The sequence below is a fragment of the Odontesthes bonariensis genome, chromosome 21 (assembly GCF_027942865.1).
Source record: "Odontesthes bonariensis isolate fOdoBon6 chromosome 21, fOdoBon6.hap1, whole genome shotgun sequence".
In the NCBI taxonomy this organism is placed as follows: Eukaryota; Metazoa; Chordata; class Actinopteri; order Atheriniformes; family Atherinopsidae; genus Odontesthes; species Odontesthes bonariensis.
The window spans coordinates 3,397,416-3,421,450 of record NC_134526.1 but is presented as its reverse complement, the minus strand read 5'-3'; the positions used below and the strand labels follow the sequence as shown (position 1 = coordinate 3,421,450).

Sequence of the window (24,035 nt, the reverse complement as noted above, 5' to 3'; positions counted from 1 at the left end):
GATGTGTTACAGCTTACTGTATGAGATAAAAAGGTTTAAAGTTTATTATTAAGTTGTTTGAAACTATTAATGTGATTTTAAATGTGGGGGTGTTCCAGGGGTGGCACGCACATGAGCGCCACATCAAGTCCATAGACTGTATATAAAAAGGTCAAGCCTCACAATAGAGATGCGGTATCATAATTAAAACATTTTTAATCACTATCACGGAGTTATTACCGTGGATTTACTGTAGGCTACGAAGTCCCTGGAAAAAAACTGCACTTCATGGCTTGATTGAAAACTCTTGAAAAGATATAATTGCGAATTTTGGCGATCTACGGTGGGCTCACACCTGACGGTTTATTTAAAAATAATAGTTCATAAGAGAATTGATTTTTTTTTTCGTGTAAATTAAAAGCTCAGATTGTTTGAAAATTGTCAAAAGTAAAGATTTAAATTTGTTTTGAGCATAACAGTTGAAGGCAAATGGGACAAACATTTTTCCTTTAGAGTTTCACAACGTGACTTTATTGAACAAAATGTGAAGGATGGCAACAGTCAACAGATGTAATACAGATGTTTGACCAGCAGGTGGCACTGCTTTGACACTTCAGTCACCAGGAGGAGGAAAAGGTGTTTCTGAGGCTCTGTTTGCTGGTTTCAGGACATTTGTACCATCAGCTGGACCCGAACCACACTCCTGCTGCCCTCCCAAAGGATGAATCCTCAAGGTGAGCAGACAAACAAGGAAACAGCTGATAAATTACGATGTTTGGCAGCTGAAACTGGTCCACAAATGAGTCACTGGCAGTGAATGAATCCTCCACCATTGAAGCTCTGATATTTTCAGCATCATTCAACAATGTGTGCAGAATCCACTGATATGTATCCACATGAAATCATGTCATAAAGTCAACACACGAGGAGTGAAAACATTTTATTTCTTGACCAAACACAGATTTTTTTACTGAGTTTAAGGCTCTGCACTCCCAACCAGAGACCAAAAACAGGGTAACAGCAGACAAAGAGAAGGGACAAATAAACTCGTGAATTCGTCATTAAAACAGTGGACAGACAGATTTTAATGCATCTTAGCCACTGACCCTCTGCAGACATGCAAATAAAATGTTCAGAAAATGCTCTCGACAGTAAAAACTTGACATAAATGGAATAAAAAGAATGTCTCGTGTCCTGAATTATGTGAAAAATACCTAATTTATGTGCTTTTCTAACTGTTAAACAGCTCTTAAGTGACCGTGGCAGCGCCCCCTGGTGTGTGAACGTTTTCTAACTATTAAAACCATCATCAAGCTGCGATTAAGTGTCAATTTGAGGCTTTTAAAAAAAGAGTCAGAAGCCAACTTCAAGACTTGAGTTGTGAGATAATCCAGAAAACTGTTCACCTGAGCTTCTTGTTTGGTTATAAAACATTAGAATATTTCACAAAAATGAAGTAAAACCAAAGAAAGATCAGGGATTGTTTGTTAATCTGTTGCTTATTGATTGTCTTTACTGAACATTTACAACTTCCTGGTTTAATTTCCTCTGTTCAGAGGCTTTTTGGAGGAGTTTAAATAAAATACCGCCACCACAAACACAAAGAAGACGCACAGAGACGAGTCGGACTGCATGAACTGGTCACATTTACCAAAAAAACTGTCTTATATTTGTGCTCCTTAACATTGAAAACAGCCGACGTTGTGAATACTGTCAGGATTGTCTGAGCAGGAAGTTTCAGAGTAGCAGTTTGGTGACAGTTCAACCAGATGTTTCACAGATGTTTTTGAATACAATGCGGTGCATTTAGGTTTGAAAGCTTTTTCTGAGATGAAACTTTAATTCTGAAATGATTTCTGGACCTTTCAGTTTCATCTTAAATCCCTTTTCTCTGAACCTTTAGCCTCAGTTTCTATGTTGAGATAATCAAATTGGCAGGAATAAAAATAGGCGAAAAACTGAGCGATATTTGCATGAAAGGCGTGTTGTTCCTCTGGGCCTGAGGGACCGTTTTCAGCTTAAAAACTCTGAAAGTTACAGAGCACGAAATGAGCTAAACCCAACTGACTGAAGTAAGAAGCTGCAGTGAAATGAGGGAGGAATACTTTAGGGGTTAAAAACAAGCCAACGTCTCATTTTAGACTTTTATGTTTACCCCTAAAACACTCAGCTTGGGTTGTTTTTTTTTGGTTGAACTGTCCCTTTTAACGTCGAGCGGTTGTGGAAACGAAGCGAAAGAAAACCCAGGAGACAGCCTGACTTTCACAGTGATGATTTTCCTTGAGATAAGAAATGAAAAAAAAAACGATGTGAAACTGTTAAAATAAGACAAACAGCCCCAATAAAATAAAATAAAAACTCAAAAGCTGTAAACAACGACCAACCTTGTACGAAGGCCTTCTTATCGAACTGAAATAAAACTCACCAACAGCTGGATCACAGTCGGCTGCACAAAGAGTCCAAACTTAACAGGATAAAACTCATTTCCTCCCAGAGAATCGGCACGTTTACATCATCCATTAAAACTGGGATCCCTCAGGGTTCCATCTCAGGCCCACTGCTATTCTCCCTTCGTTTATCTTTAAAAGCACCTGAGGACGCATCATTTAACCCAAACCTTAATGACGACAAACATTAGCATGAACAACACACACGGCCTGTCGTCTAATAACGTGCACGTCTTTATAAATCTAGTTTTAAGCACGAAGGTGTTTTTTCTCGTTAGCCCCGCTTTCCACGACTATGGCACAACAGAAGAGACAAAATTAAGACTGTCGCTACACATCTGACAGACGATAAACAAGCATCGGGGGAAATAAAAAGGCGCAAACGCTAAAATAAAAACCCTTTTCTGACGGATAAACTGACGTGCACACGCACGAGGACGCACATTGAAACTCTAGTGCCGCTCTGACGTTCCCTACGAGCTTCACACTTTCATCTAGTTTCGTCTCTTTGCTGAACAGAATAAAAAAAACAGAACAGAAGCGTTCTTCACAGCTGTTGTCGTGGCGATCTATGGCGAGGCTTTCGGCGTCTGGACAGATCCGCGTCAGAAATAAATGATAGAAAACACGTCTGGGAGTCAGCTGTTGTCGCGGTGAGGACATTTTGGAGGAGAGATTGGAGGTTTTTTCCAGATAACGGTGCTGAACGGAGGATCCTGTTCTTCTAAAACACGAGTACTTTCCAGCCCGAGTGGGTGAAGGAGCAGCCGAAGAAGAGGCAGTCCACGGCCTGGTCCACCAGCCAATCGAAGACCACCTCCCGGTTCCCTGAGCCGATGGTCACCCTCAGCTTGAAGTTGCCGCCTTCGCTCAGGTTGTTGTTGCTGATGGGGAACAGGCTCACCACCTCCATGTCGAAGGTCACGGCGGAGCCGACGGTGATGGCGGGCAGCTGGTTGGTCATCTCCTTACCGTTGACAAAAACCGCTCCTGAAAGGAAAAAAAGATTTTTGTGGAGTCAGAAAGACACCGTCAGCGGTTCAGGATGCAAGCAGACGCGTTAACTCAGCTGGCCGAGCACTCGGAAGAATCGGCTCGGCTTGCTTCCGGCTCTCAGGAGCTCCCGACACGCTCAATCGAGAGCTAACGGATGTAAAATAGACGAGAAGTCGTAATCTGTTTAATTTCTTTCTATCAAAAAAGTAGGGCTGGGCAACAATTAAAATGTTTAATCTAATTAATCACATGATTTCCCCGATTAATCGCATTTATACGTAAAATCCAAAAATGAATCCAAAAGTAGCGTATAGCTTTTAGCATTTAGCTTTATTTTAAATGTGCTGCCATATGAATGAAAGTGCCATAACATTTGTTGTGCAAACACACTTTTAACATCAGCATCTTTCTGTAGTTTTTATGTAGAAGCCTCGCTCCACTGTCTGTTTCCTTGAATGACTTGCTGCTATCAGTTGTGTGTTTTGCCTTTAAGTGATATTTTAGACTGGAACTACTACGCTGAGAAGACAATGCAACTTGGCAGAGTTTACAGATGACTTTGGTTCTGTCGACTCCGCCGTCTGGAAGAACTTTAAAATGAAAATGGCCGAGTAAAAGTTCCGTACCCTTCTCCATGTTTGGTGGATCCGCCGATTACTTTCTTTTCCTGTTCCACAGCAGACAGCAGCAGACTTTTACAAAATAAAAGCCTGTGAGCAGCAGACTTTTACAAAATAAAAGCCTGTGAGCGACAGACTTTTACAAAATAAAAGCCTGTGAGCGACAGACTTTTACAAAATAAAAGCCTGTGAGCAACAGACTTTTACAAAATAAAAGCCTGTGAGCGACAGACTTTTACAAAATAAAACCTGCGTTAATGCGCGATAATAACGAGTTAACTCGCCCAGCCCTACAAAAAAAGACTAAATTAAAGTGTTTTCTGCACAGCTCCTTCACCACAGCGCCTTCTCTTTAACTTCCACCCCTGCTGCTCCCTCTGGGCTGAAAAATTCATTCATTCACTTTCAATCTCATCCTATTCAGGATCTGAGGGGGCGGAGTCCATCCCAGCTGCCATCAGACAAGAGTAGGCGGCGTCCACTTTGGACGGGTCGACTCATTTAAAATCACAGATCGGCCTAACGTGCGTGTTTCTGGACTGTCGGAGCCCGAAGGCTCAGCCCGTCTGCGTCAGCTCACCGTTGGTGGAAATGCAGACAGCCTGGTCTCTCTGAAGCGACTCCTCCCCCCTTTCGCTGTCGATGCAGACGCCCAGGCTGTCCCGCCGATCCATCTGACCCGCCGCAGAGATCCTACAAACACACAACGGCGGGTTAAACTGCGGCAGATTTCCCAAAACTTTCCCACCTGGGAGTCTGGGAGAAAAGGGCAAAGGTGTGGCCGGGCGGCAGCGTACTTGAAGGTCAGCGTCTGGCCACAGAAGTAGGTGGGGGCGTTGGAGTAGAGGACGGGGCACTGGGTGTGGGAGGAGTCATTGCGCAGGGCGATGTTTTTCCTGCTGCTCAGGATGTAACCCTCAGTCGCTGAGCGCCACTCTGGAAGACGAGAAAAAAACAAACAAGCAGCCGATGAACGAATGCAGTTGTGGGACTTTGTGTTGTTGCTTCCCTCCTAAAATTAAAAGTATTGAATGTGTTGCTCAGGTGGTGGACTCTGAGGCTCTGAGGCTGATCTGTGGTATGTGGCACCAGGACGGCAGCAGCACATCCTCTGAGGTCACTGGTTCATCGAACGTCTTCACCGCTGCCGATGGGGAGCAACACCCAAGCTTTCTTTTTATTTATAGTACAAAACACTGAACAATTACACATTCAAGGTCCGGGGGTGGTCAGTATTTTCGAAAGACAGAATATCATACGCAACACGTTAAAACCAGAGATGGGACCAAGTCACACATGTGCAAGTCTCAAGTCTTAGTTTTCAAGTCCCAAGTAAGTCCCAAGTCTTAGCTTTCAAGTCTCAAGTAAGTCCCAAGTCTTAGCTTTCAAGTCTAAAGTAAGTCTCAAGTCTTAGTTTTCAAGTCCCAAGTAAGTCCCAAGTCTTAGCTTTCAAGTCTCAAGTAAGTCCCAAGTCTTAGCTTTCAAGTCTAAAGTAAGTCTCAAGTCTTAGTTTTCAAGTCCCAAGTAAGTCTCAAGTCTTAGCTTTCAAGTCTAAAGTAAGTCTCAAGTCTCAGCTTTCAAGTCTCAAGTAAGTCCCAAGTCTTAGCTTTCAAGTCTAAAGTAAGTCTCAAGTCTTAGCTTTCAAGTCTCAAGTAAGTCTCAAGTCTTAGCTTTCAAGTCTAAAGTAAGTCTCAAGTCTCAGCTTTCAAGTCTCAAGTAAGTCCCAAGTCTTAGCTTTCAAGTCTAAAGTAAGTCTCAAGTCTCAGCTTTCAAGTCTCAAGTAAGTCCCAAGTCTTAGCTTTCAAGTCTAAAGTAAGTCTCAAGTCTTAGCTTTCAAGTCTCAAGTAAGTCTCAAGTCTTAGCTTTCAAGTCTCAAGTAAGTCCCAAGTCTTAGCTTTAGCTTATCTCAGACCATGTTTCATTTAAGGTAAAACAGCCTTATTGCATCTCTGTTACCTCATTTTGAGCAATTTGAACCAAGTGCTGTTATGTTGTTGGTGCCAGTTCAGACCGATTCAGAACCAGTTTGCTTATAAATATCTTACAAAAAATTATTTTAGCCCTAATTTAGGGCAAATCACATCCTCTGAAATGTGTCTCTCTACCCCTACCACACTGAAACTACAGTAAAACCAAGAAATCCACTTCAGCTGTATCAAATCAAAGCCTTTCTATGTGATACACATAAGAACCAAAAGCGTTTTAGGCGTTTTTTGTTTGTCTTGAAATACATTTCCTGTGAAACAATCAGATTTTAATGCTCTATTTTCATTATTCTGAGTAGTTAATACTCTCTTATCCTCTAAATTCTGAGGTTGAGAGTAGATTAGGTAAAATTTAGTTTGTTGAAACTATCTCTGCACTGCCAGGAAGTCCACTTTAGTCCATATTACCTCAAAATCTGTCAATGTTACACATTTCTAAAGAATTTTATGTGTTTTCAATTTACGTTTCAGGGCATAACAGCAGTTAAACAATCTAAAATTAACGTCTTATTGCTCTGATTTTCTTACTGAGTCTTCATTCATTCTGGAGCTCCTAAGAGTTTCAGTGTTACCAAGAGCAACAACTATTCATTCAGCAAGTCAACAGATTCTACGAGATATTTTGGATGTTAAACCTGAGCTGACTGAGACAGAAAGGGTGGAATTGAAACCCTGGGAATATTTGACCAATCAAAAATGATCCGGGGTTCTTTTTGGGGGCTAAAACTTCCCTCCTGGACTCTTTTTCAACAGATGGCGCCCTCAGAGGGTCGGCGGAGACGTGGTCGCCTACCGTGCGGCGCCAGTGTGGTGTATCCCGTCTGCGGGACGCTCCAGGGGCTCCACTCGGTGCGCCCCTCCCCGCGGGCGCAGACCCTGAACAGGTAATCTGTGTGAGGGTCCAGGTGGAGAACCAAGAACTCGCTGTCCCGACCGATGTAGGCGTCCTCATACTGGCTCCCCCCGCTGCCAGACCGCCGGTACTGCATCCGGTAATCTGCTGCTGCAAAGTCCTCATCCACCTGATACAAAAACGTAAAAGAATTCCACGTCTTTTTTTTTAAATGTACTGAGACGTTTATGTTTTATATTTCTCTGCATTTAGACTCGTGGAGGAACAGGAAACGGGAACCTTTTGTGGAACCAGGTGTTTCCACCAGGGTTTCAATTCAATTAAAAAGGAGAGAATTAGACGTTTTAAAGTTTAGAAACTTCAGTCTACGGCTTTAAGAACATGCTTTGATTTTCTGTCACATTGCTGAACTATATATTATTTAAAAACTTTAAACTACTTTCAAGGTCTTTCTTCACAATACGGTCTCATTTTCACAATCCTACCTGCTCTCACATATAAATCTTATTCACCTCGACAACTGATTACAGATCAATTCTTTATTCTCAATTTATCCAGGATTAATTGTTATATTGTAATTTAATTAGTATATGGTATATGTTTATTTATGGGGATAGTTTTATATATATATATATATATATATATACACACATATATACATATATACATATACATACATATATATATATACACATATACATACATATATATATATACATATACATATACATATATACATATACATATATATATATATACATATACATATATATACATACATATATATATACACACATATATATACATATACATACATATATATATATATATATATATATATATATATTTACAAGGATATATGTGTAGTATATATTTATTTTTGTGATTATATATTTATTTAGATATTCAGGAAGTGTATATATGTTATATATTTATATAGGTGTATTGTAGTTAGGATATTTACAAACTGAAGAGTAGTTAAAAAGGGGTGGGAAACTAAAAAAAAAAGTATTGTACTTCTTCCCATTCTTTTTCGAACAATGTGTGATGTTTTGTTATGTATTAGCACTTTATGTGATTGAATTTTTTTATTTTTTTCTTAAATTCCTCTTTTTCTTTCTTTCGGATGTTACATACATTTTCTTTTTTATACATGTTCGAAAATAAAAATCTATCAATCCATCAATCAATCCCCGTTCACCCCATTACTTCCAGCAAAGATGTGTTAATCAGCTCCAGTGTGCTAGTGTCCTGATTTAATTAAAAGTATGTATATATATATATATATATATATATATATATATATACATACACACTACCTTTGTGTAATTATGTGTACAAGAATGTATGCATATTTCATGGGGAATAAGGGGTTTGAGTTCATATCGTGCTTCCACTGTTAATATTGTACACAAACGAACAGATGTATTATGTTTAAAACAAAAAACAATTAAAAACAGATGAGAAAGGAAAAAAACAACAACTTTAAACTGCAAACATTTTGTTTTACTTTAAAGGGGGACATATTGTGCGTTTCAAATCGTTAAAAAGTGCATAAAATGTCCCCTTTAAGAGAAGAAGGCTCCTGGAACGTTAAAGTTCTTTCGTCCCCGCTCACCTTGCACCAGCGTACCAGGATGCTGCCCGGCCTCTCCTGCAGCTCTTCGATCTGGACAGGTGGATGGGAGGAGACGGCGCCGTGGCGGGACACCCGGTCCCTGAGCAGACCCAGCAGGGAGTCATCCAGCTGGGCTGAAACGCACGGCACGTCCACCAACGCTGGAACCTCCGGCAGGCTGGAAGACATATCGTATATATTCTACACCAGAGATACTCATTGGGCGGCTCGGACTCGCATAGTAGCTTATAACAATATGGTAACAATAACAATACATTTTTTTTCAAATAACACACAGCGAATACTGCACAGTATTAAGTATTTTTATTAAGTTTGCTTTTTTGTAGTATGAAGTATTTTCATTAAGTATTAATTAAGGCTTAATGGTGTTTCCTAAAGGGGGAACTGTTAAACCTGGCAACGCAGCCCGCTTAAACCACCTCACACTTGTCCGCAGAGCACGCTAGCTCCTTTAGCCAGCGCGAGATGCAGGCACAATGGATCGGTTTTTAATTAAAAAAGGGCAAAAACCAGCACAAAAACCATGCTCATCCTGAATGTCTCACTATGATTACAACAACAAACTACAAATACAACATGAAGAAAGTCGAGGACATGCACGCCAGCTTCCGCTCATCCCAGTATTAAAGTAAATGTGGTCTTAATGAAAATGTATTGGCCGTGTTGTTTCTTTTTTTGTGGGATGTTTTATATGTAGAAATGCATATTTGCAAAATGGGACTTTAGTATGTTGGCATAAAAGTGGCTCTTCCTTTGATTTTGCTGCAAACGTGGCTCTTGTGAGAAAAATAGCGAGCATCACTGTTCTACACGTATCCCCCAGTAACTGATAACTGGGATCATCTGCAGTCACACACCCACAGTCTGTCCTACCTGTCCAGTTGTATGTGCATGGCCTTCTTTGTAAAACTGCCCAGTTTGTCCTCCTTCTCCCCCAGACCGCAGCGCAGAGCTGCCTCTCCTGCGGACAGACGACAACCAAGAAAAACTTCTTTCAGTTCTCACAGCAGCAGCCAAACTGCGGCCAACTTCCTCCCTGAAAAAGCGGAGTGTTTGGTCACGGTGAGCCCACCCTCTCTGAGCAGCTCGTCGGCTTGGCCCACGCCGTGCTCGATGAGGCTCTGGCAGTCGTCCAGAGGCTTGATGCTGCTCGCCTCGATGGCGTCCACCTCAGCGAGCAGGTTGGCTAGCCGCTCCGCCAGCAGCCGACTCGCCGCCGCCTGCAGCTCTGCAAAGTGCCTCCGGAGGGCCTCGCGGGCCTGACCCGAGCTGCCCCGGACCTGAGGAACAGAGGAGCAGGACGAGGTGAGGACGACTTGTATCTGCTCCTGAGTTTCACTGACATCAGCCAGATGTTTTCATTAGAAACTCTCACCAAATAAAAGTAGATGCACACTTGTGGAAACCAACTAAATGCAACTGCTCCACCACAAAGCTGGTGTGGTCTTTCCCTCTCGTAGCATTAAACACTTGGCCTCCACTCACGCTTTATCACTGAACAGTTCCTCAGCGTGTTGACACTACAGCTGCTTTAACATCACGTGTTTGTACGCCGAGGTGAGCCAAAGTAAAGGGAAACTACTACCGGTGAGTAGCAGTTTAAGTAGTGAGTTTGTATCAGATTAAGATGCTTTAGTACCAGTTTAAACCTGTTTAAGATGCTTTAATACCCGTTGTACCAGTTTAAGACGCTTTAATACCAGTTTAAACCCAGTTAAGTTGCTTTAATATCTGTTTGTACCAGTTTAAGATACTTTAATACCAGTTTAAGATGCTTTAATACCAGTTTAAACCTGTTTAAGATGCTTTAATATCCATTTGTACCAGTTTAAGATACTTTAATACCAGTTTAAGATGCTTTAATACCAGTTTAAACCTGTTTAAGATGCTTTAATATCCATTTGTACCAGTTTAAGATACTTTAATACCAGTTTAAGATGCTTTAATACCAGTTTAAACCTGTTTAAGATGCTTTAATACCAGTTGTACCAGTTTAAGACGCTTTAATACCAGTTTAAACCAAGTTAAGTTGCTTTAATATCTGTTTGTACCAGTTTAAGATGCTTTAATATCCATTTGTACCAGTTTAAGATCCTTTAATACCAGTTTAAGATGCTTTAATACCAGTTTAAACCTGTTTAAGATGCTTTAATATCCATTTGTACCAGTTTAAGATACTTTAATACCAGTTTAAACATGTTTAAGATGCTTTAATATCCATTTGTACCAGTTTAAGATACTTTAATACCAGTTTAAACCTGTTTAAGATGCTTTAATACCAGTTTGAACCAAGTTAAGTTGCTTTAATATCTGTTTGTACCAGTTTAAGATGCTTTAATATCCATTTGTACCAGTTTAAGATGCTTTAATATCCATTTGTACCAGTTTAAGATGCTTTAATACCAGTTTAAACATGTTTAAGATGCTTTAATATCCATTTGTACCAGTTTAAGATACTTTAATACCAGTTTAAACATGTTTAAGATGCTTTAATATCCATTTGTACCAGTTTAAGATACTTTAATACCAGTTTAAACCTGTTTAAGATGCTTTAATACCAGTTGTACCAGTTTAAGTTGCTTTAATATCTGTTTGTACCAGTTTAAGATGCTTTAATATCCATTTGTACCAGTTTAAGATGCTTTAATACCAGTTTAAACCTGTTTAAGATGCTTTAATATCCATTTGTACCAGTTTAAGATCCTTTAATACCAGTTTAAGATGCTTTAATACCAGTTTAAACCTGTTTAAGATGCTTTAATATCCATTTGTACCAGTTTAAGATACTTTAATACCAGTTTAAACCTGTTTAAGATGCTTTAATACCAGTTGTACCAGTTTAAGACGCTTTAATACCAGTTTAAACCAAGTTAAGTTGCTTTAATATCTGTTTGTACCAGTTTAAGATGCTTTAATATCCATTTGTACCAGTTTAAGATGCTTTAATACCAGTTTAAACCTGTTTAAGATGCTTTAATATCCATTTGTACCAGTTTAAGATACTTTAATACCAGTTTAAACATGTTTAAGATGCTTTAATATCCATTTGTACCAGTTTAAGATACTTTAATACCAGTTTAAACCTGTTTAAGATGCTTTAATACCAGTTGTACCAGTTTAAGACGCTTTAATATCTGTTTGTACCAGTTTAAGATGCTTTAATATCCATTTGTACCAGTTTAAGATGCTTTAATACCAGTTTAAACCTGTTTAAGATGCTTTAATATCCATTTGTACCAGTTTAAGATACTTTAATACCAGTTTAAACATGTTTAAGATGCTTTAATATCCATTTGTACCAGTTTAAGATACTTTAATACCAGTTTAAACCTGTTTAAGATGCTTTAATACCAGTTGTACCAGTTTAAGACGCTTTAATATCTGTTTGTACCAGTTTAAGATGCTTTAATATCCATTTGTACCAGTTTAAGATCCTTTAATACCAGTTTAAGATGCTTTAATACCAGTTTAAACCTGTTTAAGATGCTTTAATATCCATTTGTACCAGTTTAAGATACTTTAATACCAGTTTAAACATGTTTAAGATGCTTTAATATCCATTTGTACCAGTTTAAGATACTTTAATACCAGTTTAAGATGCTTTAATACCAGTTTAAACCAAGTTAAGTTGCTTTAATATCTGTTTGTACCAGTTTAAGATGCTTTAATATCCATTTGTACCAGTTTAAGATGCTTTAATATCCATTTGTACCAGTTTAAGATCCTTTAATACCAGTTTAAGATGCTTTTATTCCAGTTTAAACCAAGTTAAATTGGTTTAATACCAGTTGAAACAATCCAAGTTGGTTTCATACCAGTTTAAACCAATATAAGTTACTTAATATCTGTTTGTATCAGTTTAAGATGCTTTAATACCAGTTTAAGATCCCATGGTAAAGATGGGTAAAGGTTTTCATTGAAATAGCATTGGTTATGTGTAATAAGTTGGAACGCTGTATGTTATCGTTGGTCAAGGCAATGCCATCCAGAGTAAGTGTGTGGTGGGATAATCTCTGAGGTTTTTAGGACTGAAAACAATGATCTCAGTTTTTCCTGGATTCAGAAGAAGAAAATTAATACGTTTAAGTGCAATATTATAAGCATCAACTTCAGAGTCAATGCCACGTAGATGGTCAGGAAACCGTCTGGTTAGAGTTTCAGTTCCTCTTTAGGAAAAACACACTTTCACACAAACACAGGCCCAAAGATTTCACAATGAGTGCACAGAGAGGTAGGAAGTGGAAGGCTGATTGACAGCAGGACGATGAGAATGGAAACACACTCCAGGCTTTTTCCAGATCACACGCTCATCTCCGTACGACACTTTCCACGGGAGGCAACACGGCACTTCCTGTAGATTATCAGCGCGACACAGACGGGCCGGTGATCAATATTTCTGGGCGTGTAAAAAAATAATAACCAGATCTAAAAATACGAGCTAACCCCTCCATCTCACACGGGATGATCCGACGTCGGGGAGGAATAGTTTTCCCAAATGTTTGGACTCCTCGTCCCACAAGAGCAAAGATGCTGCAGTGATAGCATTGTCTGGGCTTTCAAACACACACACTCTGCTATCTTCTTTCTTAGTCTCAGTGTGTGTGTTTGTGCGTAATGTTTCCTGGATTCCCATTATCTGGTAGTGAGCCATCATTTCTGTGGGAAAGAGGGAGGGTCATGGGAAGAAACAACCCCCCCCCCTCACCTCCCGATCCAAAAAACAATCCAAGATAATGTACGATGGAACAGCTGCGACTGGGTGGAGGCGTCTCCGCCGCGTGAGCTGTATCAACATGATCTGCAATTATTGAGGGGCATTTCTATGAGGAAAAGTGCACGTTTGCCACATCTGGTGGTTCATAGAAGGTTGAACCAGTAAATAGAAGCGGAAATAATTCACTTTAAAACAAGAGCTGGGAGGCGAGCAAAGAGAAAGCCAGGCTCCGTGTAACACACACACAGTGATTGACTACGACCACGATCCAGCAAAAGACAAAAGAAAACCAGTCGTACTGATAAAGTGAGGCGATGTTTCAGCCCAAATGAAAGCAAGTCAAGCGCTCCCCTGTTTGACCGCCCGCCTGCGTGAGCCAATCACAGCTGTTCCCGACACGAGGACGGATACAGATCGTACGCAGAGAGAGATGTCGAGTTATTCTGAAAACAAACGGGATGACGAAGGCAAAGAAAAACAGGTTTTAATGATATAAGAACAAAGTGAAAGTATAAACAAAAAAAATAAAAGAATAGCACCAAAACTTATATTCTTCTTCTAAAAGATGCCCTGAATTCAGAAGAATGAGGATCAGGAATCATATGGATCATAATGTACAGAGGGAGGTGACGACCGCCACAGTGCAGGTGAGCAGTAATGTGTGAAACAATGGCTGTGTTCGAAACCGCATACTTCTCCTACTACTCATACTACTCATACTAACTTTTTGAGTTAGTAAGCGAGAAGTTCCCGGATGCATACTAGATTCTCTGAAATGTTGGGTATGCATCATGAGGTTACTACTCATACTCAAACTACCCAAGATGCAACGTAACGTGACGTCGCCGATCGTCATTTCCTGTCAAAACGGCAGTTTCAAGCTAGCTACAACGAGGGTAGGTTCACTTCCTGTTTTCAAAACAAAAGCACCAATTGTATGGTAATGGCTTTCCCTATGATAAAAGGCAACGGGTATTTTATTTTGTGAAAATAACCAGAAGTGCGTTGCTCACTGCGGCTAGCTTTAGTAGCACCGAATTCATGGGAACAAAATTGTAAACAGCCGGTATTTTGTCAGGTTTTCAACATGTTGGGGATCTAAACGACTACTTTCTCACCTGAAAATGTTTCAAATGTTGCTAAAGTTTACAGAGTTTAGAGCTTAAGAGAAATCAGCTTCAGGCCGGCTGATTTCGGCTCGGGCAGGAGCGAGATGCATTGTGGGTAAACGCTCTGCATACTGTCTGATCGATCAGTATGCAGTATGCAGTATGGAAGTATGTAGTATGCGGTTTCGAACACAGCCAAGGACAGGAAGCAAAACTAAACCGAACGCACAAGATCTAAACAAAGAAACAGGAAGTGAAGCCGACGACGGCGCAAAAGGACCCGAGATGTTACTCTTGAATTCACTGAAGTGCATCGATGCAGTCCAAAAATATAATGTACAGCAGGGGTCTCAAACTGATCCGTGAAAGGGCCGGCGTGGCTGCAGGTTTTTGTTCCAACCCTGCATCAGCTGAACTGGTTAAGACCTTCAGTGCAGACCGCTGATTTACAGGGTGTTGAAATATGAGCCGAGGCTGAAAACCTAACCCGATAGAACACCTTTGGGATGGATTAGAGCGCAGACTGCGAGCCAGGCCTTCTGGAAGAATGGTCAAAACTTCTTCCAAAACCTGTTTCCTTTGGTCTGTAATCTGGTTTTATTCTGTTTGTCATTTAAAAGACATCATTTATGTGATGTTACTTTTAAATATATCCTGATTTGTGGAGCCAGAGCGCTTTAATCATGTCCCTGCTATTTTAGTTTTAACATTTTTTATCGTTAGTTGGAGGGTTTTAAACACGTTTTAGATGATTTTCATGGTGTTGTGTGGATGTTTTCTGTTTGGCTGCAAAACTGATCTACCTACGGGTGCCTGACCTGAACTTTCACATTTTACAGGTTTTTAGCCAAACAAAATGAATGTCAGGAGCCACATCTTTCAAGATTACACTTCTACCCAAACATGCAGGATGACATGACTCATCTTCCTGTTCCTGGTGCAATAAAATGGAGCCTTTTAGCCTTCTTCAAAACAGCAGCTTGATTAGCAGCCTCCCGCAGCAGCTCGGGACATATTGTGTCTTTCTTTGCATCTTCTTGTGATCTAATCAGCTTTTCTCTAAGGAAACAGATTTTTTAAAAACAACGCTGGTTTGGTTGAGCCTGGAAAAAGACCCGAAATCCAGATGAGTTGGAGAGGAGACGTCTGGGATACAGAGCAGGAACAAAATGGAGGAAAAGGAGGAGGAAGTTTAGCCCGTTTCTTACCTTGATCATCATGGGAAATGTGAGATCACTGGAGGATAAAATGGACGAGCTCGGATCCCCGATGACACAGCAGGAATATCAGGAAGAGACCTGGCTCAACCTCAACAAGATTTAGTTTCTTTGTTTGATCTTATTTGTTTTGATTGGCCTTATTGTGTTTTAGTTGCTCTTATGTCATGTTTATATACATGTCTGATGTTTTTATCCGTTATAGTTTTTAATATTCAGTTATGTGCAGCAGCTGTGGTTGTTTTAAAGTGCTTTATAAATAAAGTTGGTCTGGTTTGATCATTAAATAATATGATTTTTGGTGATTTAAATCACAATTTTGACCATTTTAAAGTTCTACATGACTTCCAATGCCATGCAGATCTTTAAGGCCATAAATAAAAAGGGAGAAAGGGCACTTTTAAAATAACACCGAGAAGTTCTCATCAGTCTTTCTTGATTGTTGTCCGACATGTTGTTTCTGTCTCTTAATCTCACCCCGAGCGACTTATTGATGCTAAGATCAGGACTCCTTGTTCCTCCGGTTGAGGTTAGTTTGGCTTAATATCTCCAACAAAAACACATATTAACCATTTTCAAAGTAGATAACTGAGAGCTTGTTGTAAAATCTAAAAAAAATGCGAAATATTCAACCAATAAATGTGGCGGGTCCCTCCTCTGTTCGGTCATCTCTCCTCTCAGGGCTGCTGTCGCTCAGTAGAAACAGGAAATAGCAGCATTGTTTACTCTGAGCAGCTGAACGGGTAAATCTAGACAGCAGGGGAAGGAAGAGATAGCAGGGAGAGGGGGAGAATAAAGTCTCCCGGGATTCCTTTGGGTTTGCCTCAGCCGTCTGGGGTTCAGTTAAAGACGGCTCTTGGGGAATAAAATGCATCAAATCTGAGTTTAAGGCGCATCTGTGACGGTGTAGGAAGGTGAAAAGGCGGCGGTACCTGTTTGCGGGCCTGGTTGAGGCCATGCAGGCGCTGCTGGAGCTCACTGCGGTAGTTCTGGGCCGCCTCGATGCTTTCCTTCGCCTCCTGGAGCAACAAGTCCACCTCCACAGACATCCTCCCTCCTCCTGACACACGGCACAACACAGAGGGATATTTATTGAACACAAACAAAGAGGCAGGACGGCCTGAAACCAAACACGACATCCAGTATCGTGTCCTGAAGAACCGGTTTTTACATTCACCACTTTATGGATTTCTCTCCAGTTAATTGGAGAAACGGTTTCTACCAGAGGAAACGGCTGATCTGAGACTCACAGGGACACCGTTTCGGGGGAGGAATTGGTGGAAACCTCAAAATGACCACTTAAGTGAGAAAGTATGATTTCTGTGAGGAATTAGTTGCACTTGTGTTAGCTCCACCAGGGAAATGATGTTGTTTGTGCAGTTTGTTAGCATGATTTCACAGTTTTAGAGGAGATAAACCAAGTGGAAGCCTGTGTTCATTAATGTTTTTTTGTTTGTTTTACAAGATTACACAAAAACTGCAAAGGCAAATGTGATTAAATTTGGTGGAGAGCCGGATCATGTGCAGTTTTACCAAAACCACCAAACACCGGCTGTGGTTTTTAGTCGTAATATGGATGAGGAAGCGTTAACTGATGCAAAAACACAGCTTTTTTCCTTCAACTTAAACATCTACGAGCAAAAGCCTGCAAACCTCTGCAAAGGCTGAATAAAACAATGATGGCTCGACCTCTGAAAACCTTTCACACAAATCCATCCTGCTGGTCAAAAGCCAAACTGAGCCAACCGCACGATCTCCTCGGCTGATTTAAAGCCAAAACAGGTCATAAAATGAAGGGTCGGTGTCGTGGATTACAACCTAAAGCTGGGACAACTCGACTGAATAAACACACATCCTCTAAAACACATTTCATATAGAAGTCTCCATTCCATCTTAAATGAGTCGCTGATTAATAAAGCTGTTTTTACAGTTAAAATATTAAAGAATATCTAGTTCAAGCTTCTTATAAATACATAAATACTTCTTACAAATGAGGGAATTATCTTTCTGTAATATTTCTCTGTTGAGTCACCATGATTTAAACATGTGAAGACAACACTGCACCACAGTACTGATACAGAACGTCATGTCTAAAGGCAAACACAACCTGCAGAGCGCTGCGACTGATAGAGGATGTGTGGCAACGACAAACCACTTCCTGATGCTGCCAAGCCTGCCGCTCAGCTACAGCAGCCCAAACTACCCGGGTCTGGATCACTGCTTATCAGCCTGTAACCTTAAAATATATTCTCAAATGTCACCAAAATAAACGCGGCCGCTCGCTGTTTTTTGGTTATTTTGGCAGCGTGTTAATGTCAAAGCCGGCGACTGTACAGGAAAAAGATAAAACGTGGAACAAAGCCACGTCAACAGCAGCTCCATCAGCCTTAATGTCACAGATTTAACTTCATTACGCCACCTCAAAATGTCTTCTGCAGCATAATGACTCAGGAATAATCCCAACAGTATATGTTCAACCTTACTACAAGATACAGAAATATATACGGCACGATTATCCCCCCAAAAACTGGCAGAAATGTTGAACTGTACCTGTCCACAGCACCTAAAACTCTGCAGGCGGAATGAAACTGAAGCTAAAAACGAGTTTCCTTTCGACACATAAACATCTTCCTGTCGGAGAACTTATGAAACTCCAACTTCACCATCATTTCATCTCAGCTTTGCATCTAAATCACAAGCAAACTGCGATAGTTTAAAATCCTCTTCCTCCCTTTTCAGGTGATTTATCTCCAGACTTTCGTTTTATAAATAAGTAACTTATGATGAAAACACATCAATATGTTTGGAAGGAGTCTTAATCTTACACAGCAGGCGTATTAGACTCTGTCACAGTCACTCAGATCTGAAAACGCTCCGCTGCGGTCGGCCACGCTTCCTTTACAGCATCTGAACAGATCACAGGCTTCTACTTGGTTTACCTCCTCTAAAACTGTGAAAACATGCTAACAAACAACATCATTTCACTGGTGGAGCTAACACAAGTGCAACTAATTCCTCACAGAAATCATATTTTCTCACTTAAGTGACGAATTTGAATAAATAAAGTACTTTTCTATTCTATTCTATTCTATTCTATCTCAAGAGGAAATCGCTAAAAGGCCTTCAGCCAAACACAGCCTGCGCGAGTCCTGCGCGGTCCAGGGCAGCTTCTTGCATAACACTACAGTAAATTTGGCATCGGAACTATAAAACCAGTGTTTTTATCCGATAAGAGCCACTGTACTACGGAAAAAAAAAAATCCAGATTCTCAACCAGAACGAGCTGCCAAATCCTCTGAATGACTCAAATCTCCAACTGCAACCTCCAGCAAAGGCAGCCAACAGATGGACGGATCTCTTTCACCTCGGACTATTTAACATGTTAGACGGGTTAGAATCTTTCTCCGATGTTCAGGCAAGCCACTCTGTCCAATTTGAGGGCTGAAGAGGGATCGTGAGCTCAACACATCTCATCAGTCTTTCAGTCCAAGCTGAAAGTTTAGGCTCAGAAATCCACCGGAAAATGGAAATATCCCACGAGGCTGGCATCTTGTGCTCTTCTGAATTACCGCGTCGTGGCTTCAACAACCTCTCTGCTGCGGCAGCAGCTACCTGCTATGTTAATGAACATAAACACGCAGAGTTTTGTGTAATCTGTAGTTTATGCGACTCAAAAAGCTGTAAAATGAGATCAGAACGGGTAAACTGGATCTCTCAGTGTCTCTGAGATGTTTTCTACACTGAAAAAAGTGATTTTTTGGTGAAGTAAACTCTATCAGAGTAACTGTCATAGTTCTACCTTGTATTTTTAAGATTCGGTAAGAACTCGAGCTTCTTAAGTAAAATTAAACATTTTATTAACGTAATAACATGAATTATGGGGGAAGAGTAAGTTTTACTTTGGTTTCCTCATACTATTTAAATGTTTAATAGTTGTATGTACATAAATACTACATAAACTTTACTCTGAAAGTGTATCGTTAAAATCTACTAAGTTACTTCATAACAGCAAATACTACAGATATATAACATTTACTTAAAATTTAGGGTAAAATTATGTTGCTGCCTATGAAAAACAAGTAGACTTTACTTCATTTGTTTAAATAAATATAACTTAAAACTTAGATGTAATTAAGTAAATATTACTTAAATCATTTGAGTGCAAATACTTACAAAGGGTTTTTTAAGTAAATCTTATGAGTTGTTTTTTTTCAGTGTACTCACTGTTAGAGGCTGATATCAGGTCAGTATGATGACCAACACATGGTTTCTACCATCTGTTTTGCTGAGAAACGCTTCCCTGACGCTCACGCCACGAGTGAAATAGACATCACGCCAAAAAATCCAGATCCCTCGCAGCTGCAAAGCAGCTCGAACCTGGCCTCGCAGACACCGAACTTTAACTACCGAGCCGGCTCAAAAATCTTAAATCTACAAAACTTTCTGGGCTCCAAAAATGGCCGATTGCCTGTCTGCCATTTAAAATCCCGACATGAGAAGTGATGCTGCACGACTGAAACATGCTTTCTAAGAGGTAGGAGGGTGGAGGAGGGTGGTGGCATGCCTCAGGACCGAGTCCCATCCAACCCAATATAACCTTTTAACTCCGCTGTGACTCTCAGCAGCTGCAGAACACCGTGCGCTGCAGGGAGGGGCGACATTAGAGGAGAAAAATGTGTCATCCAACAGTTAACTGGGATGTTCAACACAATCCGACACAAGTCCCAAGCTCTGTTTAACTGGTTTTATGATCAAATGAACACAACTACCAACTAATCAATGAATATTTGTGCCTCTGTCTTGTTTAATATAAAGATTTTTAATGTCTTTTGACTATAAACCCACAGAGCAGCACGTTGGGTTGTGAAAATTCAACATTAAATAACCACAAAACAGAAGTTCTTGTAGAAATGTCTTGATTGTAGGGGACAGGACAACAACTTCTAATTTGGTTAAACGCTCCTTTTGATGCTGTTTCGTGAATCATTATGAGACTATTCCTCCGTGCGCTCACTTTTGTGTCCACGTACACGAATTAAAAGAAGAGAAAACCACACGAACCGGCGGATAATGTTCAGTTACTGTTTGGGAAACTTCCTGAGAAACTGCAACTAATTAGATCCAGTCCGCTTCGTTCAAAGGGATTTAAAACAGTAAATGAGACGTCAACATATTCTCTGCTGACATTAAAACGTCCTGAAATACACTAAATGAATTGTCCCAAAACTCCAGTTTATGCATTTATGCGCACATGAATGTAAATGTGGCGCTGCAGTTATGCAGGCACGCGCTCCCTCAGTCACTTTGACTTAAACAACACCCACTGCTACACCCTCACACTCCCTTTATTCTGCCAACAAAACGCCACAAGAGCCTTAAAACCACCACTCATGATTAAGTTGCACATATTCTGACCAGCAAGCTGGACTTTCATTTAATCCTGTTGCTTTAATCTCTTCTTCCTCGCAGATATAATCCCAGTAAAGGCTGTTTTTTTTTCTACCAAGTAAAAGGTCAAGTTTCCATGAACAGAAAACCTCTTGTGTATGTGTTACGATGCAGGTGTGGCAGGCAACAAACGGGTGAATCTTCTGCTCTTATTCCTCTGGCGTGCGGCCAGTAAATTCAGCACCGAATATTTAGGTCAAACTGCACGGAGTGATGGCCCACTTTCACAGGTCTCACAGAGCGTTAGTCAGAGAAAAATGTGACAAAAGCATGAAGGAAAGAGGCACAGCAGCTCAGTGTGAGGCAGAATCTGCTCGCTGTGTCTCTCACAGCCCAACAGTTGTGTTGTAACATACTTTGCATAAGTTGCCAAATGAACCTCAACTTGCAAAGCACAAAAAAAAGTGTTTTTATTAAGTCCTTGAACAGTCTCACAGTTATAATTAACACGTCTCAATTTACATTTGTCACCATAAATAAGTTCTGCAAAATGTTCTGACTAACAGGAGAGCTATGAGAGACACTCAAGCGCAAACACAATTATTATTAGTGCATACCACTGACGAAACAAGACAACAGGAGACATCAGACATGTCTAAACTCGCGCACAACAACTTCCGTAATTTGGAAGTTTTTTTTATCATCAAGTTAACCCCTCGCCCACAACAATTACAGCAAGTCATCTGAAAATGAGCAATAACGTGCCAAATATAATAATAGAACACTTACGCGTTTTAATTTATTATATTTTAGTGTTGAAGGGTTGAGAAAAGTAGAATTCGTGGCTGTAGCTCTGGTTATTCCCATTTACATGGGGTGTAGAAGAAACTTCACCTGAACTCCGTTAAAGAATGTCATATTTTTAAGTTCGCGCTACGGCCTTTAGACCCAGATACCTCATAATAAAATAACTTATAGTATTTTCAAATAAGTGAAGTGTGTTGGAAAATTCGGCATCATTTTTTTTTTTTTCGAAAAGTCCCAACATTACCCATGAACAGTTGAAACTGCTCGTTGGGGAGTACTTTAGTAGGAGATGATGAGCGTAACAGACGAACTATAAAAGCCTACAAAGAATACAAAAATAAGTTAACTGTCGACTGCAGATGAGATTGTAAGAGAAAAATAGGGTCGGTATTTGTGATATTTAAGTTATGGATGCGTTTCAGTGGAATCTGCCATCCACTTCTCAAAATGTAAGACATAAGGAAAGCCGGAGCTAGCTTGTTGTGGTAAAAGAAAAACAATGAAACTCGGATCATGCTTGAGAGGGCAGCCAACAACACCCCCTTTACGGCAGAAAACACAGGCTACTGTGATCCACTAAACAAAAATGTCCACAACTTAACAGTCGTACCTGTTTTACTGCTTTGTGGTGGCCATTTCGTCCCGAAAGTTATGAATCAGCTCCCAGCCACCGCCGCTCGAAATATGCCGAAGTTTTGCTCAAGTCCAAAAATGACACTTCCGAGTCTTTAATGATGAGAGCCAATCACAGACCAGGTCATTTTGATTGACATAGCAATCAGCCAATTGGATTCAGATACACTCCCTTTTGCCCTCTAGGGGGGCTCTCTGAGTAAAGAGTGGCTGATGAAATGTTGGTGTGTGTTTCACATTTACAAACTTTTTAATATTTTTTTCCTATATCTAATTATAGATATTTTCTGTTGTTTATTTGTGATACAGGATTGTATGATTGTGATGATAAACACTCCTGAAATAGGTCATAGCACAAAGAAAATGCACAAATACATGTGAAGACTCAGATTTAGGGGCTGATTCTTGACACTTAACAAATAAAACTATACAGTAATAATTGTTTAACTGCTTTACCACCGCAGTAAGTGACGGTTGATAATGTTAAACATTATCTTTGGAACTATAAAGGGAAATTGGCAAATTGAATAACATCCCAGAAGCCACAGACCCCCAATGAGCCCCAAAATCTCCAGCTGTGTGCATCTGTCTAATAAAGATGCAAAACATGTCCAGTTTACTATAAAGCAAAATGTGGGAAATAAAAAACCTTTATAACATTGAGCAAAAGTCTTGATCCACCTCTGATTTCTTTATATATCTCCTGAAAAACAAGAAATAGGTGCAGTGATTTAATGAAACATAAAATAAAACATGTCCTTTGGCACAGCTCAGCCTTTTCTCCCTGTTTCCCTTCCTTAAGAACGGCTTCTTGACAGCCACCCTTCCATGGAGCCCATTTCTGATGAGGCTTGGGCCAACAGCAGATGGATCAGCTGAAGGTCCAGATGCATCTCTCAGCTCCTGTGTCAGGTCTTTGTTGGATGTTTTCCTCTTTCTTAAGGACATCACTTTCAGATCCTGTTCATCTGCTGGAGATAGTTCTTTAGGCCTGACACTTCTTCTTCTGTCCTCCACTTGTCCAGTTTCCTCAAATGTTTTAAGGACACACTGCACACCATGCTGAGATATGCCAAGTTTTCAGCTAACAGCTCTTTGGGAATCACCTTGTTGCTGCAGAAATCCTGTTTTCTGTCTGTCACACTGTGTTATCTTTGCTGTTTTTCACACATGCAGCTAAAGAAATGGGAACAAATCTTAATTCCAGTCGAAAACCCACAAAGAGCTTCTAGATTATTAATTTCTGGTGGCATAAAACAGTTTAATCATTTCATTTATATTAATTGTTCCATAATTAGTCATTAGATTATATCTTATATTCCTTTTTTAAGCTTTAAAATGAATCTCATTCACTTTTCTTGATGTTGTATAACATATAATTCTTATTATTGTCTGTTTTTTTCCTACTTTTCTACTATTAGATCTGATAACATTAGTTTTTTGGGATTGGGATTTTTTAAACTGAATTTCTTATATTAATTTGACTCTTTTGGTAACTGAAAGAAGTTTTAACGTAAATGTACAAAAAAGTTGAAACTATGAAGTTGTTTTTCACACATGCAGCTAAAGAAATGGGAACAAATGATGTGTCTCTGTGACAGGCTGCTGGGAACAAAGTGCCTAAAGATCCAGTTTAAAACGGCTTCTT

General features: G+C 40.1%; 1 protein-coding gene across 3 annotated transcripts; it reads right to left on the bottom strand.

Moving 5' to 3' along the window:
* Window positions 1-906: 906 nt before the first annotated feature.
* crlf3 (cytokine receptor-like factor 3) lies at window positions 907-22,470 on the bottom strand. 3 transcript variants are annotated; one of them, XM_075453293.1, is made up of 9 exons: window positions 22,365-22,470; window positions 16,492-16,619; window positions 9,592-9,799; window positions 9,393-9,480; window positions 8,499-8,676; window positions 6,821-7,049; window positions 4,840-4,978; window positions 4,623-4,735; window positions 907-3,416 (listed from the first exon to the last, which is right to left on the bottom strand). In XM_075453293.1, the coding sequence occupies exons 2-9, from the start codon at window positions 16,606-16,608 to the stop codon at window positions 3,151-3,153; spliced, it is 1,338 nt and encodes a 445-aa protein (XP_075309408.1). In that variant the 5' UTR covers window positions 16,609-16,619; window positions 22,365-22,470; the 3' UTR covers window positions 907-3,150. The 3 variants fall into 3 exon arrangements, with proteins under 3 accessions (XP_075309408.1, XP_075309410.1, XP_075309409.1); XM_075453295.1 differs by lacking the exon at window positions 22,365-22,470 and adding an exon at window positions 19,784-19,805; XM_075453294.1 differs by lacking the exon at window positions 22,365-22,470 and adding an exon at window positions 18,110-18,509.
* Between the last annotated feature and the right edge of the window lie 1,565 nt (window positions 22,471-24,035).